Raw genomic sequence first — 17,273 nt, 5'->3', positions numbered from 1 at the left:
TTCCTTAAGAATGTTTGACTATGCATGTTGAGTGGAAAATAGTCACTTGGAAAGTTGCAGAGCTGAGAAGAACAACCAGGGTAGGTGCTAAAGGACCAATCTGGACCAAAAAATTGAGCCTGAGCTTTTCTCTTAAATTGCTGAGGATGTATCCATCCTGGTGACTTTTTCCTTTGTTCTCCATCCTTATCCCCTTCTCCCCAGTAATTCTCAGAGGTAGTTTAATTCCTAATACAGAATGCAAACAGATGTTGGGACCCTGATGTCTCTCAAAGCACAATTCTCTCTAATCAACCCCAGAGAGCATGACTGGATTGAAAGCAGCATTCGGTGGGATGCTTTTGTGCCAGTAACATTTAAATTTTTTTTTTTTTTTTTTTTTTTTTTTTTTTTTTAGTGGGGAGTAATGTAGATTTCAGGAGCAGAAATCAGGGCTTTTTAAAATCTGAAAGGTACATTTCAGGCTGGTAAGTAGATGTGGCCCTAGGCCTTATTAATGTTGGGTAACTCTAAAGCTTTGGTTGTATCCAACAGGAAGCCTCTTTGCAGGTTGCCCGAGGGCGTCTTACCAAGTGTGCATGAGAGCCTGTGTTTGTGCATAGGGGTAGAGCCAAAGTTGGCCATTACTGGAAGTGATGATAGCATGGGGATGAGTGAGTGCTTCCTGTGTATAACAGTAAGATAAGACTATAATTTTCTTTTATCCTTTCCTACAAAAGGGGGGCTTGAACTTCTTTTCCATAAACATGTACTTAAACACATTAAAAAAAAAAAAAAAAGGGCCAAAGCCAGCTGCTTTATTTTACAGAACACTTTTTGGTGGCCTGGAATGATAGAATGTGTATTGGAAGATAACTTGTTCTTCCCTTGCTTTACATATCTAGGAAGGGCAAGATTAGATAATCTAGTGCAAGCTTGCACCAGGAAGTTGAAGGATACATGCCTTTAAATGGTTAGCTAGGTGCAAGTGTGAGTGCAGGCGTCTCTTGTTAGATTTTTTTTTTTTTTTTGACTGGTGCAAGATTAGCTTATTGAGGCTTAATTTAACCCAGTGGAAAAGGCGTTTCCTGAGTGATCACATCTGATTTAAATTTTTAAAAGTGTACCCATGAACTTAACTTCCCTTTATTTTAAAAAAACTGCCATAAAATTCCAGCAGATGTTTACAGAACTACCTAGGTTTAGAGTTTGTCTTTGGGAGGATTCAGGAGGAATTGCTCTCATGCCCATGACAGTAGAGTCAAAATCCAGCATCCTTTTCTATTACCACAGTGTGTCGTAGATCAAATGAAGATTAAGCTCCAGATGTGCAGATGAAATACAAAACCCCTTATTACTGTGATCCTCTTCAAGGTGCTTTTATGATCAACCCACACCAAGAAGGAGTGTTGATTTTATCAGTCTGTGTCCCAGACACGCAGGCATGTCAGTCTTGCTCTCTGGAGTTACAGAAATGCCTTTGTAGTGTGGAGAGTGGGTGTCAGGTTAGGGTCACATACCCCTCTGAATCCAGGAACGGGTTTGTACAAAGATGAAGGATATGAGATGGTTATATGCTTTGTACTTATCCTTTTCACCCCCAGATTTCTTTTCTGTAGGCATTTTACCCACTCTTCCCATTCAAAGCTAATCTGTAATGGCCACAATGGAGGAAGTGTTATTGCTGCATTTTGGAATAGAGAATTTGTATCATGTTTGTGAGCACCTGAAGGGTTGGTGTGGCCAAATCACTGTTTTGGGGTGTCTCGGGTGTTGGAAAGCCATCACTTCAGCATTCTGTACATTACTTTGTCTCGTGTTTGAGTATCTTCATGGCCCTGAAGAGTAAAAGCAGAGTTTTAAAACCCAGGCGTAGATTCTGTGTGCTGTGAGAGCCACCAGTGTAGGGTGGAAACTGTCTTTGGTGTAATGAATGCCCCAGCCTGTGGTTTTTGGGCAAGGGATAATGCTGGACTGACCAGGGAGTTCCTGGTGCATGTGGGGAGCATCGCTCCTGCTGCTTTGTATCCATTCCCATTAGCTTGTTGATACATTTGTTATCAGCAGGCAAAGTGTGGGATTGCCTGAGAAGAGGGTTAATGCAGGCTGGAGACTGCAGCTTCCTGGCAGCCTGAGCTCATCCAAGTGCTGATGCCCATGGCCCTTCCCTCCCCAGCTTCTCCACCCCCTGTCCTTTCTGGCTCTGGTTCTCCTCCAGCTCCTTGCCAAGCTGTTTCAGCGCTCTTAACTGGGAACAAAACTAACCTGGCAATAAAAAGTGAGTAATTTTTTTCCTGGGATATGTGCTGAAAGGGCTCAGTGGCGGGCAGGCTGGCCGGGGAGAGAGGGCAGGAGTGCACAGCTGGAGGGGGGATGGTGGCAGCTCCAGCCAGAGCCCCTCTGAAGCTGCAGCTGAGAACTGGGAAGGGAGACTGTGTTGGAAGGGGCTGGGAAAGAGACCCTGCTACAGCAGCTTTTTTGTTGATCTGTGAGAAGGGAAGAGGGGTGGAACACAGCCCATTATTAATTAATTAATTATTCTCATGCTCCTAAGCAGCAGCCTGGTATGGCAAGCCCTTTCTCTCTTGTCTTTGTGCAGCCAGGGAGCAGTGCTTTGCATGTGTGATGTTTGCATCCCTGACAGGAAGCTGTGACCTGGCTTCTAGGAGGGACAGCACAGTCCCTGCATTCCCTTCACTCAGAAGGATCCTGTTCTTACAGAGAGCTGAGGGTGGGCAGCAGCTCCAGGGTCCTGACAGGTTCTTCAGATCCCAGCTCCAAACATTTTTGCTGTTTACAGAAGGGATTAGGTTGGTGCAGAGAGCAAACAGTTGTAGCCTGGAACTCTGGTCTTCACAAACAGGTTAATTGCCTCTGTTAGCTGCAAGTCAGTCGCTTCGAGGATTCATAAAATTAGTGCAGTGAAGACATATGTATTAGAAACCCCATTCCACTAATAGGCTTATACCCACATCCCAGTGATTTGGGGGTTAGCAGAGTTCAAAGGCATTTTTAAGAGATTGTTTGATGTTTATGTGCTGTACCATTTCCCTGCACCTTTGTGTGATGCTGATGACTCACAGTAGGGTTATGGATAACACAGACCAGTTACCTTATGGCAGTTTGCCACATCTATACAGAAATTTTACTAGCTTAGCTTCACCAGGAGTGTAATTTTTATTTGGCTGGTTAGGGTTTTCTATCTATGCATATTATGGCATAGCAAAAGAGATCTGGAGCTGCATTGCTATAAGACTCCTTTTATATCCCTTTACTTACACCCATTTCTCTGATGAGGAAAACAAAACCACTCCTTCACAGAACAGACTGATCTTTGACAGTTTTATGGAAGCAGGAGGCCTTTGTGTGCATTTCTGGTGCTTGCTCTTTGCGCTCCAGTGCCGTGATCTTGGATCACCACCTGCTGTCTGCTGAAAGAATTCATCCTGTGTCACATTTGCTGAACCACATTGCTCCTTGTTGAGTTGTCGTCCCCAGCTCCCACCCTTCCACAAGGTATCGCCACGTGCAGTTACTCATCGGTTACTCATCGTTCCTCCGCTTAGCTTGGAGCTGCAAAGTTCATTAATTAACTTAAAGCTGCATAAGCTCTTAGAAATGTGTCCCCATTAGGGATTTTACACTGCTTTAGCTAATTTGTTTTTTTAAACAAAATGTGGGATCAGTTTGTACTGATCTGTGTAGGCAAACCCCTGACTTAGGGAAGAAAGTTGGCATCTGCAAGGACATGACTGGACCTTTATAGGGTTGAGAATAGGGGCCTGAAAGCAGAGCCCAGATGGGTAACCATATCCTTCTTGTGCCCTGAGGGCTTGCTCACAAATCAGATACCAACATTTTGCAAGGGGACAGCTGCTTTGAATTCCTACCTGATGTGAATGAATGATTTCTGTGAGAACAGAGCATCAGAAGGAATAGAAAACACAGGAATTATTGCTTTACTTTGAACTATAGATCAACATATGTCATACTGAAGTGTGGTTTGGTGTTTTGTTTTGGTTTTTTTTTTTTTTTTTTTTTTTGGTGTTTTAAGGAGTCTGTGTTAATTGCACTGTTTCACTGGCATTGAACAGCCTTTCCCAGTTTGAGCATGGGGTGGCAGTTATCATGGTTGGTGCATGGCAGCATAAACTGGCAGAGCTAATCAGTTCATCTGGAACTGCCAAAATTATTCCTGCAACCAAATGTCCCTCACACTCACCTCCTGGAGACTGCCAGCCTGATGCATTGTGGCCAAGAGAGGTGTCTGTCTGCTCTTGAACATGGATTAAAACTTACTTCATACCATCACAGAAGTTTAAGATGGTAGTAGTTTTTGTGGGGAGCTGCACCCAGATTTTCATAGTCCTGTGGTGGCATCCTTGTGTAAGTTTGGGGCGGGTGACTGCTCTTGGACATGATTTTATCTGGGTTTCTTGTTGCATTTGAGTAAATTTTTAAGACATCTTCATGAGCTTAAACAGGCAGAGCTGGCAATGCAGTGAGGTATGTCAAGATTGGATAGACAAGATACTTTCCTTTACCTGGAAATGTGAGGATTTCTCCATTCTCTCTACTTCCCTTGAAGTGTGGCAAGCAACACCCCTAAATGCAGAATTTTACATGGTGGTTTAGAAGTAGGGAAAGGAGTTCAGGTTCTGTATTTGAAGATTAATGGGATCTCTGTGTGTGTTCTGTGTTACCTCTTGAAAATATGAAGTGTTGTGTAAATGTTGAAATTTGGTAGAATAACAGAAGAGGTAGAATCTCCTCTGGGTTTGGAGGATATCACTATGCTGTGAAACCTGCAGAGATCTCATCAGGAGTCCTTTTCTGTTGACGCTAGTGGAAACAGGGGAAAAAAGTAATTCTAAAGCATCAAAGGAAATTAAAATTACAAAAAAAGAATCAGACGGGAAATATGTCCATAATCATATCAAGAGAAAAATAATTTGAGATACAGATACTCCATGGCATGACGAAACCTGGACAAATATAATAATGATAGATCTCCAGATAACCTGAGACATTAAATGAAGGATGCATTTGTAATAAAAAAATATGATTTTTGCATGTTAGTGTGATTTGAGGAGTGGAGGAGTGACAATGGTATTAAAAACATTTTATTCTGCCCCAGAAATCCTTCTTTGAAAAGTCTTAGGAAGGTCAGAGAGAAGTAATAAATAAAGTTACCAGGATATTTTGGCTTGAGAGGTGTGATTAAACTCAAACTAAATATGTATTATCAAAATGCCACAAGCAACAGAGGAGAGAGAAAGTATTTTTCATCCTTCAAACATTTATAGATAGATAATTGAAGAAAGGAGAGAAAATACTTAAAAGGTTGAAATGCATTTAAACTGGAAGGAACAGTATTAACTGAGGGGAAAAAACATTGAAAATAAGATTATATAAGGTTCCTGGCCTGGCATTTTAAACAGTCTAAGAGTGAGGTTGTACAGAATGCTATGTCCTTTGGGGAGCAGCCCTGCACTGTTGACACGATGGCAGAATAGATTTTGTTTGGGGCTAATCAGCATTCTCTTCCTCTGACCTGGGATGCTGCTGGCTTGGAAATCTAGCTTGTCCAAAGAAGACTGGTGATGGTTTCTGCTCCTCCATTTTTCCTGTGGAAAAATCTTTCATTGAAAAGAAAAAGTCAGTTTCCTATTTAGCTCCTATTGGAAACGTCAGAATGGGGGGGGCAGACAAGGTGGGCTGTAGGGAACAATGCAGACCATCAAATGCAATGAAATGCTGTAAACAGAAGAGCTTGGAAAGGAGACAGTACGTGGACAGAATGGAGCTGTCATGTCAGGGGATAAATGGTCTGAGCAGGTGAGCGGTAGGATTCCTGATACCTGGTTTGCAGTGGGATGGCCGTCGTTCTGTCTGTCCTGCCTCCTGCTTTAGAACTCGCTCTGCAGATCCTGGTGATGGGTTAGTTTGAGTCAGAAGTGGCTTGCTTTGAAGCTGAGAATAACAAAGGAATGAGCAGAACTGGAGGTCTGGGGGGGCTGCCCTCCTTTTTTGAGGGGGAAACAAAAATCCTGTCCTGCTTTCAGAAAATGTGCTTGGTGCGTGAAAAACCTCTGCAGAGCTGCGAGCACACGACGCAGGGCTGCAAGTGCTTGGGGGAGTGCGTGCAAGGAGCTGAGCACTGGCCACGGCTGGCATGCTCCCCTGAATTCTTCATTCTCAGATAAGGCTGCGGAGTTTGTGTTCCTGCAGGCAGCAAGGCTGGACTTGAAACCGTTCCTTCTTCAGCACGGGCCAAGGCTGCAGCTCAGCTCTGCTAAGCGGTATTGAATGCCCTTCCCTCTCCTTCTCCCCAGCTGCAGGAGCGCGTGGCCACGTGGCCCCCAGGGGAGGCAGACCAGATAGACTAATGTCAGAGCAGATTTGGGATTCAGCCAGTGTCTGAATGACCCGGTGCTGGCTGGAGGTGCACTGCGTTTATCATTGTTTCCTCTGCCCGGAAGGGAAAGCTGCAGGTAGGCTGATAAAGGGACTGAAAGGTTTGTCCGGCTTCTTTGGAGGTCCGTCAGCCCCTGCATGCTCTCTGCTGAAAGGCTGCTTGGTAATTCCCACTCTGCCTTTCCTATCCACGGGATAAGGTCTGTTTCGCTTTTACTCCATTGATTTAAGCATGCTGGTGTCAGAATAGCCTCGAGCACCTCCAGGCTTTGTGGGGGAGGACCCAGGGCTGGAACAGCAGCCAAAATTTAAAATCAGGATTAGTCTGTTGACATGCACATAAATCAAACAGCCCTCCTATCATAAATCTTTTCTGTGGATTTTTTTTCTGCTGCGGCGGTGAAAGCAGTAGGAGCGGTGCAGCAGCCTGGGCTTCCCAGGGTTGGGCTTCAATGTCAAGGCTGTTCTCCTTCACCCCAGGTGGCTGAATGCAGCTCTCCCCTTGGTGAGATCCCTGCAGAGGCTGTAGGGCTGCATGCTTTTTTGTTTCCTTCTTGTGGTTTTCTGACATGGTGGGGGTAGCATTTTTATTGTCTTCTGGGGGTATCTTTTGCATGGTCAGTTCTTTGTTTCTGAGTCATCTGATTGGTGTTAGCTACATCTAAGACAGCGCTAAAAGCTTCTAAGAAGTCCACTATGCAAGAGGTCTCTGTGGGATACCCTAAGCTGAGGCAGGAGTGGGTAATTAATGCCTTGAGTGATTGTAGAGATGCTCAGGATTGGGAAAGAGTGACTGTGTGGCTGGCTTGCGATCTCAGCTTGTTTTTCTACAGCTCTTTGGTGTCTCCTGCATGGCCAGCAAGAAGCAAATGGGATATTCCAGCAACAGATACCTGTGCTGTGTATGCAGTGCTGTCAGGGCAAAGGAGGGGACTTCTGCAGATGGATTTTAAAAACTGTGCTTTTTATCACTGTAACATGACAGAGAGGTGTGCTTTAAACCACTTGGTGTGCTTGCTTATGGGGTTGCTTGTGAGCAATGAGGGGTCAGGCTGGAGGAGATGGAACCAGTTATGGTACTTCTAGGGGTGTTGAGAAATCCTGTTCTTCTCCGTTTTCTTCTCTGTTCCAATGTGTGAGTGCCTCTTCCCTCTTCTGAAATAATACCTTACTGTGTGTAAAGCTTTGTGTGAGATCACAGGGGTATGCAATCTGCAAACCCTGTAATTTGTTCGCTATATGCCACCCAGTAGCAAGAAAATTGCCCTGAAAAGATTAAGAAAACAGTGTCATGGCTCAGAGGAGCAAGGCATGTGCTTTTTGATAGGAGAGATAATAGAAGACTGTGGAATACTATGGTGACGGTGGGTGGGATATTCTCATGAACGTGTGTGTTGTCTCTCAGGCTGATGTTTTGATCTATCTTCTGTAGAATAAAGCTGTTTTCTCCTTTTTCCTTTCTTAAGGGTAACCAGGAGCCATCAGCAACTCCTGATGCAATGGTGCAGCCATTCACCACAATCCCATTTCCACCACCCCCACAGAATGGGATTCCCACAGAGTATGGGGTGCCACACACTCAGGACTATGCAGGCCAGACCAGCGAGCACAATCTGACGCTCTACGGAAGCACGCAGCCGCATGGGGAGCAGAGCACGAACACGGCCAGCACGCAGAACGGATCTCTTGCAGTAAGTGCGCAGGGTGCCCAGCCAGAGCGGCACACTGCTTTGGGGAGAGGCAGCCACTGATTAGATTGCTGTTTCTCAAGTGTGCAGCAAGCCAGCAGTAGACTTGAAAGGAGAGAATTATAAGCAAAACGTGGCTTCTGACTTTCCATTACTGGGTTTCCCCTTTTGCATGTTCCCCTTGTAAATTGGTGCCTGCAGAGAACAGTAGTACTTGAAATCATGATCATGGTGATTTTACCATGGTGGTGTTGTCCAAAGACAGTCTCTGATGAAAGTGTTAATTACTTTGTGTTAATTGGCAAATGGTTCAAATAGATGTGATGGAGGCAAATTCTGGAGGGTTGACAGTACAAAGAATTAGGGTGAGCACATGCATCTTAGGTGTAATCCCAATGTGGTTTTGTTTTCAGGAAGCTAACAGAGTAGAAAATTACTTTTGTTTGACTTTCTGAGGACAGCAGGGAACTTCAGGGAGCAAGGATAGGAGATGAGCTCTCGGTTACTGGTCATCCATTTGCCAAACCAAGATTTTTGTCATCTTACATATTTTCTTTCTTCTTTCCATGGCCTGGAACTGGCACTGGGCAACATGCTGGCAGATTATCCCAGGAAAAGCTTTATCCACCCCTTAAGCCGCTTGTTAAGACTTAACTTCCTAATAAAGAGCCTTATGGTGAGAGCCTTCGGCGCTCAGGGGCGGATTTAATCTGTTAATGCTTTCAGTTTTACTTGGAGTTGGTGAGATACTTTGGGTTGCAGAGATTTTTTTTTTTTCCCTGGTAAGTACTGAATGAATTCAATGCCAACAGTTGGAGGAGCTGATAGTGCCAGCTCAAATGTTCATGGTTCCTGATGTGTGCTTCTGCTCCTTCTGCAGTGGGCAGTGGCTGCATGGTTGGCACCATTGATCATGACTTCAATAAGATACCTTGGATTTCTTCCTGGGAATGCCACAACTTCGGTGTCTTGAAAAAGTACACGCTCTGTAAGGCACATTGCTAGTGCGAACAAGGAGCTTAGGGTGCCTTGCTTGGCAAAAAAAGTAGATAAGGAAGGACCACACAGGAAATAAAACCAAGCACTGATGCAGTGTGCAGAAATGCAAGTCATCATTTTAGCACCACATTGTCCTATACCATTCCAGCAGTAAGATTTGGGTTGCCCATCTCCAGCAAACTACTACATCAGGCTCTGCTGGTTGGATGAGGAAGCTGGAAACAGGGAATAAAAAACAGGGCAGTGGCTTCCCCCTGTGTTTTTGCTGTTCCCATCCTTGTCCAGAGCTTAAGAGCATTTCTTTTTAATGGAAATGATGTTAGCCTTGACCTTGGATGTAAGCTCTTGCCAGCCTTCCTGCTCCTCTTCCATATTAGGAGCCATCTCTGTGGCTCTGCAGGGCTGAGCTCTGTGTTTCATCAACTAATGCTGGCTCCAAGGAGCCCACAGCCTGTGGCTAGCCTGTGAGGAGGGACTGGGAGCCCATCTGTGTGGGAGGGAGTGTTGCTGGGAGACTGCTGGCAGGCAGTGGTGTTGCCAGGAGTCTGTGGAAGGAGCCTGACTGGCAGGGGGTAATCCAAGAAACAGGCTGAATAGCACACAGCACTTGTACTGGCTGTTGGAAACAGGTGTGCACGTCTGGAGTGACCGTTTGATGTGGTTAAAGACGTGCAAGCTGAGCATGCAGAGTCAGGCTTGTGGCCATAGCTGGCTGGGAAAGGCTAAGGGCACACACAAGGGCGTTGCTGTGGCTGCTATGCCTGGAACTGATCAAACCCAGAGGATCCCAGATGGTGGCACATGAAGAAACCTGTGGGAGCAGGGGTAAATTGCCTCAACCAGAGGCTTTTCTCACACAAGACTTTCACATGCACTTGGATCTTCCAAGTCTCTTTATCTTTCTGTCTAGGAGTCCTCTATGAAGTTATTTTGATTTTGTGGGCTGCCTTAGGATGTAATTCCTTTTAACTTTTCTTCTCCTCAGTATGCTGATTAATGATGTAGGACATAGGGGAAGCTAGAAGGCTCAGTAGTTACTCAAGTTGAAGAATGCTGTTAAAATACAGCAGAACAGGTTGGTTATTTAATCTAAAGCATCTACAGCTAATGCTAAGCATTTTGTCCATCTTGTGTGTTGGCTGTTACTTGTTTGACACACACGTTCAGTCTGTATGGACTAGACTGTTAGGCTTTAAGGCATCTTGCCCTTTAACCATTTTACCATCTTGCTCAAACAGTACTGCTAACTTTAATAGAGCAAAAAGCTGTCATGGGTGAGGTATGAGCCTTCCCTCCCGTTATTGTGACTGACAAGCACAGCTGCTGTCACGTGTGTGAAGGTGATACCCCACACTCAACAGCCAGTGGATTTTTTAGCTGCTGACTTGAAGCCTGTGCTCCCATGGGATGATTCAGAAATTCCTTCAGCCGGACAGATAAGTTCCCTGCTTGCTTTTAAGAATAAGGCCTGTGATTGGCAGGACAGAGGGAGATAGCAAAAGGTGTGGTCAGATAGGGACCTTTCCTGCTTTTCAGGCTGATAGCCTTTAGGATAACTGCAAAAGTAACAAAGAATGTGGGCGTAGCTTTAAGGTCACTAATAGAAAGAGGGCTTGATCTCGTTGGTCATATGTTACACAGCAATGTAATGTGGTCTGTAACAGGGTCCTTAAGACACAGGGTGGGAACACCTCCTCATAGAAACTTGGCTAGCTAGCTAGAATGATTTGAGATTAGTGGTAGTGTCTCAGTGAAAATACAGTGGTCTGGGAGCCTGAGGTCAAAGATCAGCAGTGAACTTATGTAAAATAAACTTTGAGAGTTGAAGTCCATGCCTTTCTACACAGACTAAAACCCTGAACAAAGGGGAATGACTGGTTGGTGTCATGAGCTGAGATGAGCTTGGTTACGGAGGTTTGAATGTAGTGGAAAGCATTTGGAGTCTCAGGATTGGGGCATAGAAAATAAGTTGGCACAGTAGTTGGTGTAATACAAACAGCTTCATATTTTGGAATCTCTATTTTAGGACCAAGTCTCATCTGTGGGGCTTTGTGTCTTGCCTGGCATGTGGCAGGAAGACCTCTCGGTCTTCATCTCCAAGCATCTGTCCTTTCTCTTGATACTGTCCCAAAGCACAGCTGAAAGACCTGGATTAAAAATAGGCTGAGGTACAGGACCTTATTTGGCCTACTTGGTCTGCCTGTGGCAGCCCTTCGCTTAAACAGTTGATGCTCAGCATTTCACTAATTGTGCTGGGCTGCCTGGTTTCTTCCCCCTTCCCCCTTCTTGGTTTACCTTAGTGCTCTTATCCCTAATGGAAACACCCAGCACAGTTAGCTGCAAGGGGAGATGCTAATTAGGCTGCAGTACCTCTGGCAGCTGAGCTGATCTAAGAGATTCACTGCTGTCAGAAAGGAGAGATCTGGCTCCAAGCACAAACTCCCACTCCTATTTACTGTCTCTGGCATTCCTTACGTGAGCCACTTTAATTCACTGACCTGGCAGAAAGCTGTCCAATTCTTTTGCTGGATTAATGAATTAGAGCAGCTCTTGGAGGGATCCAGCAAATGCTGTTGTTGCAAGGTAAGCGTGTTGAGAGCATGGCCAGAAGCCGAGAGCAATTGTCAGCTCTCTGCATCTCCTGGTACTCTACCCGCAGAGGGAAGATTAATCATCTGCTGAACTAAAAAGGCTTGCTTGATAGTAAATGCAATGCACTTACTACTGCAAGCTGATTATTCAACTTGTTTCTCTTGTTAATGTCAGAGGGAAGAATTTGTACGTCTGTATAAATTATGGAATGCAGCTGGAGGTATAGAAGTAGAGGAATAAGTTTATGTAAATTACTTCACATGAAAATGGCAGGTGCTGTCGCCTCGGTGTTACGTTGTCATGAACCAGTATAAAGTATTATTTAATTACAGAGCACCGTGTCTCTGCTTCTTGATGTGCTCTACTGAAATGTACTTAAATCATCTGCTAGGCCATAAAGGGGTATTGACTTTCATATTCTCAAAGAAGACACCTTCATGGTGGGGGCCCATATGTGCCGTGTTCAGAAGCAAGATAGGGAAGGTGCTTGGTCATCTGGCTGTGCATTGTATATCTAGCAAGGGCTTAGAAAGAAGAGAGCCAACCCGCCAAGGATTCCTCAACTGACTTTTGCAACACATGGACAATGTTATAATGATGACTTCCCCTTGGGTATTTCTTGCCTAGACTGAATTTGCAGAGTTTTCCTCTGTAATTACTTTTCATCCCTTTAATAATCAAAACAATTGCTCATGTGATGTATTTCAGGTGAAGAATGTGTTTAATGAATATCATTAGTTATTTTCTGATACTGCTAAGCAGGTAGATATGAGGAAGAACTAGCTTCAAATAAGTAGTTTGCTGCTGGTTGTTTGGCCAACTCAGCTTAGAAATTGCTGTCTCGAGGTTGCAAACCCTGACATTTAACATCAAGAGTTTGCTTTGAATATGAGGCAGATTGTCAGCACTTGCAGACTTGTGTCTAGTGAGGCAGATTTAAAAATGAGAAATAGGAAATAAATCAACAAATATCATTACGTTAGAGTATATAGCTGTGGTAATTCTGCTTATCTCTCGAAGGTTTTAGCAGATCTAGCAGAAGTACTGGGAAGGATAAAAGCAATGATGAAAGGGATGTAGCAGGCTTTTTATGCGAAGAAATGAAATATTCACTTACAGAAAGAGCTGTCAGGACTAAAGGTATATGACAAGTACATATACCTTTGGTTTGGTAAGGCAACTAAAATATGGAGCTTTCCCATTTTCACTTACTAGGATGCAAGTGGGAAATAACTGGCTGCCATGTATGGAAAAAAGAGCAGGGTTTACTACTTATTTTTTCCATATAATGAAGAAATTAGCATTGCAGCTCTTGTCCATGGGATGCTTTGCAAGTTGAGACATCAGCTGGCTTAGTTTGCTGGAGGAAAGTCAGGGAGCGTTTGCCCTGTTCTGGTGTCCTTCCACAGATGCCAAACATTTGGCTGCTGTTAGAAACAAGATAATGGGATGGATGGATCTTAAGTCTGTCACTGTGTGACAGTTCTTCTGCCACTGTTGATGGAGTGGTGACCACTAGCTTGGGAAATTTTGCTCTCTCTTTCACCTTGTCAGGGCATCCCTGTTTTGCGAGGAATGGGCTGGAACTGCTCACAAAAGATTTGACAATCTGACCAGCAGAGCAGGCCTTTCAGGGGGCTCCATTTCACCACTTGATTAAGAGGGAAAAGAAAAAGCACTAAAGAATTTCTGGTTAGAAATAGCCATCTTTGAGTTGAAAATGTTACTGGACACGTCAGAGGTATAGTGCAGCACAGCAAAGCTCCCTATGTGCTTTCCTATGTTAGGTTTGTGTTCTGTGAGGTATGTCTGTAATGAGGAAAGTGAATAAAGTTACTTAAGCTTCATAATGTCTGAAAATAGATAACTAACAAAAAATATATATCAGAAAAAATATACCACAAATTCACCTGACTGTGTGGAAAATAGTAAAAAGCCGTATAGAAATTAATTGGTATGTTCTTAGAATTTTTGGTTCTGTTTTTTTAGCATACAGAGTATTTTGGATGATAGTTAATTGTGCCAGTAAGTAGTGCCCGATTTTTTTAATATAGGACTGCTGGCATCTCTGAAAACCAAGTACATGGATATAAATGTAAAATTGTATTTACTGCTATTGGAAAGTGATAATTAGCCTTAAGGTCTTCTGTCTGCTGAACAAGTGTTTAAGCAGCTAAAGTTCCCATGGCATTTGCTATTGGATGTGTGGGACCTCAAATCTACGTTAGTAGAGTGTGGTGGGGCAGGAGATGGGTTCTGTGTCTAGAGCCTTATTCTTCTCTTGTTTTTCCATGAAACCTCCTCAGTGGGTATCTGTTCATTTGTGAGTGACTGGTTTTTTTGACACAGGTTCTTCACTAGAAGTCGTAGAGATTATCTGTGCTCTGCTTCATTGTGGGAAGGTTGCCTTCTCCCAGTCGTTGCTTTTGGTCCTTGTCTCCACAGTTCTTCAAGCTCTTGATCCAAACAAGGTTGGGTGTTTGGTTTTGGCTTTTTTTGGATCCAAGAGTGATTGAGGAGCAGTGGAGTGAGCACAGTCTGTCTCCTAGATTTTGTAAGCCACCCAAATCCCCTTTTAAATATAGTTATTAGTTACAGTTTGTATTTTGTAAATATTTTCTTTGCAATGATTTATGGCTCTTAACCTCCTCAGTATGATTCACAACGTTTTGGACCGCCTGCTTCCTGGGGGAGAGAATGGGGGGTTGGTTTTTGTTTGTCTGGAACTTGGATCTGAAGCGGTTCCAGTTCTAGAAGCAAGTGGGAGATGGAAACAGAATGTGCTGGGTATTAATAATCTCTGTGTTGGTGTGTTGCACCATGTCTGCCTCGCCGGGGAGGCATCCCTCTGTCTAGCCACACAGATGAGATCTGCTTGCAGCTCAGGTGGTGCTGGAGCCCTGCCTCCCTGCTGCTGAGGGGAAATCCTCAGCAATTGCTTGTTCACCTGCATTAGGATAGAGACCAGTTGAGAGGTGGGAACGTGGTTGTAGAGCTGCTTGGAACGCTCTCATGTTTCCAGGTGTCCTCCTTCCCTTTTACATGGCTATGTGCACAAGTGTAATCTGTGCTTTTCTTTGCAGCTGCCTCTTCTTGCTTAGGGTTTCCTTGCTGCTGGCAGGTGTAAGGAAAAAGCTGACCTAGGGGCACAAGCAGCAAGGAGTTAAAAGTGAAGCACATGCTTTGCTGTCCTGAGCTCTGATGTGCTTCTCAGTGACCTTGAGTAGAGCTCAGAGCATTCCTGTGCAGGCATGAATGGCATTATCACCTGCATCAGTGCATGGTACACAGGCTGTGCTGAGGAGATGCAGTGAATCCGGTACTGTTCCTGAGTGTGAGACCTTTGCTGCAGTGTGTTTGCATTCCCTGATGAGAGGCATTGGGACCTAGGGAATGTGTATTAGTGCCCTTCTGGGCTGGCTCTCTAGAGAAGGGAGAGATCTCTTTCTTCACTGGGAAGTGCTGACACGAGGCCAGGAGCTTGAACGCCCTGTGGGGAAGGAGTCAAGGTGGGGAGTGAGCACTTGGTGAAATGAGGGCTTTCATCATCTGGTTTGGTCAGGGTAGCACAGCTGCCAGGCTCTGTTGTGTGGTGCCTGAGAACAGGCTCCAGGCCCCTCCTTTCATCTCCTTCCTAATGAATTAAGCCAAGGAATAACTGTAAAAGGAAAAAAAAAAAGAGATCTGAAGAGACTGGTTTTTTCATTTACGTTGTAGTTGAATGTGTGGCAGTGGACAAATGTACTGAGCTAATGTTACATTGGTGGAAAGTTCAAATCTTACCTTAGGGCCATGAATGATAGAGATGAGGGAGCTACAGCACAGAGAAGAAGATATTTAATTTTATACTACTACTGAAAAATTAGGCTATGCGAAAGCATGAAAAGCATTTGGAGTCTCTCAGTGGAGTTAAAAATGTAAGAGTGGACCAAGATCCCTTTTTCCTTCTATCATTTCTTCTTTTTGCAGCATGTGTCTCACTGTGCACGTCTCACGTGCTGCAGAATGACTCCTGTGTGGCAACAGCTCTCTGCCATATGCAGGAACAGCTATGAGTGCTTTTGAGCAGGCCACTGTACATGATACATTGCACCCTTGGTAAAGGAGTTCTGCCCTCTGCCTGGGAGAAAATGGATGGGAGAGGAGTGCAAACAACATTCTGGCTTCCTCCCCTCTGGAAACACCAGATCCACTCCTGTGCAACCTATATTTTAATGTAGCTGTCCCTTTTAGCAGGAGTATTGGTGATTTTTGGGAGTTACTTTGGAGTACTTACTTGCAGGTGTTGTATGCAGTGGTGATAGATAAGCCACTCCTGTGTTTTGTCCTTCTTGGACAAATTTGCCCTGAGGAGCAGAGGACTCTGATGGAGGCATAAAAATAAAACCACTAAGTAGCTTGGTGTGATTTAATTGCAAGTCAGCTTCATTGATTCCTCCCCTAGGGTGTACTCTCTATGAGTTTGGAGAGCCTTTTTGTCATAGAGGTGAGGGAAGGAGAAGAGGTCAAACATACAGGGGACAGCTTTTGGATAAGATCAAAAGGAAGTTTCTAAAATTTTTCTCCAAAATTTGATGTTTGGGGGGGTAATTGAGTCTTAGACAAATAAAAATGCTTCATTCTACAAGGCTTCTCCTGAGACTTGCACAGCTATTGGAAGTAGACATATTTGTCAGGGCAGTGTTGTCATTCTTCCTATCAGAGATAATTTATGTTAACCAGATCAAACATGTTTTGTGCTGCATGCACAGCTCTACTGAAATGAAATGGAAAGCTGCCACTGCTCTGCTCAGCATGGCAAGACCCCAGTGCTCACTGTTTGCTTGCTCTTGTCTTTGTATATACGCTTGCTTTGTAATCAATATGCGAGTTCAAGGTCATATCTTTAAGTGGTATTTCTAGGCAGAAGATATTTTCTTAGTTGCCAATTGAGTTTGTCTGTGAAGACATGTTTCCAAATGTTTGTGAGGTGTTGTATACTGAATTATGTGCAGAGCAATCTAGCAAGTCCAGTCAGTGGTCGGGGAATTGGTGTGGGCAACTCCCTCGGGTTTCTTTCATGTTTGATACACAAATTGCATATTTAAAACAGGTGGAAAGAAGGACCCAAACCAGCAAAAACCTCAGCCCTTACATCTTTAAGGCCCACATGTTTTCTGGGAAGTGCCTTAAAAAGACTGACTCTTAGCAATTACAGTCCTTGCCTTATTGTAGGACTTCTTTTTACTTGATGGGTTAAGGGGAAGTCAGGTTGGCATCTAAAGAGTTGAAATGACACTTTAAAGTGCATCACATGGGTAGTCAAAGCTTAACTCCTGGGAGTCTGAGGCAAGCAGCAGGAGACAGAGTGAGTGGGTGGGTGCTCTTTGAATACCTTGGCCTGTCAGTGAATGCAGTTGGAAAGGGACAAGAGCAATAAAACCGACTAAATTGTAGTCTGCTTTTTTCTGTGGCTCTGAGGTTTTGAGGTCATCTTTCTGACTAAAGTGTGAAAAATGCTATTTTCTCATCAAGCTATATTGCAAAGGAGCCTTGCCTTTATATTTGGTGCTGTGCTCAAATTTTAGCTCTTTTCAGTCGAAGCTCACACAAGCAGCT

The 17,273-nt window shown here is 44.2% G+C and overlaps 1 protein-coding gene across 9 annotated transcripts in view; it reads left to right on the top strand.

Annotated features, from left to right (window-relative positions):
* The window catches only part of RBFOX2 (RNA binding fox-1 homolog 2), a 170,266-nt gene that overhangs the window by 101,405 nt on the left and 51,588 nt on the right, over positions 1-17,273 (top strand). For all 9 annotated transcript variants that reach the window (XM_058023107.1, XM_058023106.1, XM_058023104.1 and 6 more), the window contains one exon: positions 7,863-8,087. In XM_058023107.1, the coding sequence (XP_057879090.1) occupies positions 7,863-8,087 (225 nt within the window). The remainder of the gene's footprint in view (positions 1-7,862; positions 8,088-17,273) is intronic.

The sequence above is a fragment of the Melospiza georgiana genome, chromosome 4 (assembly GCF_028018845.1).
Source record: "Melospiza georgiana isolate bMelGeo1 chromosome 4, bMelGeo1.pri, whole genome shotgun sequence".
NCBI lineage: Eukaryota > Metazoa > Chordata > Aves > Passeriformes > Passerellidae > Melospiza > Melospiza georgiana.
Note: the sequence above shows the minus strand (reverse complement) of the source record. Positions and strands in the feature narration are given on the sequence as shown.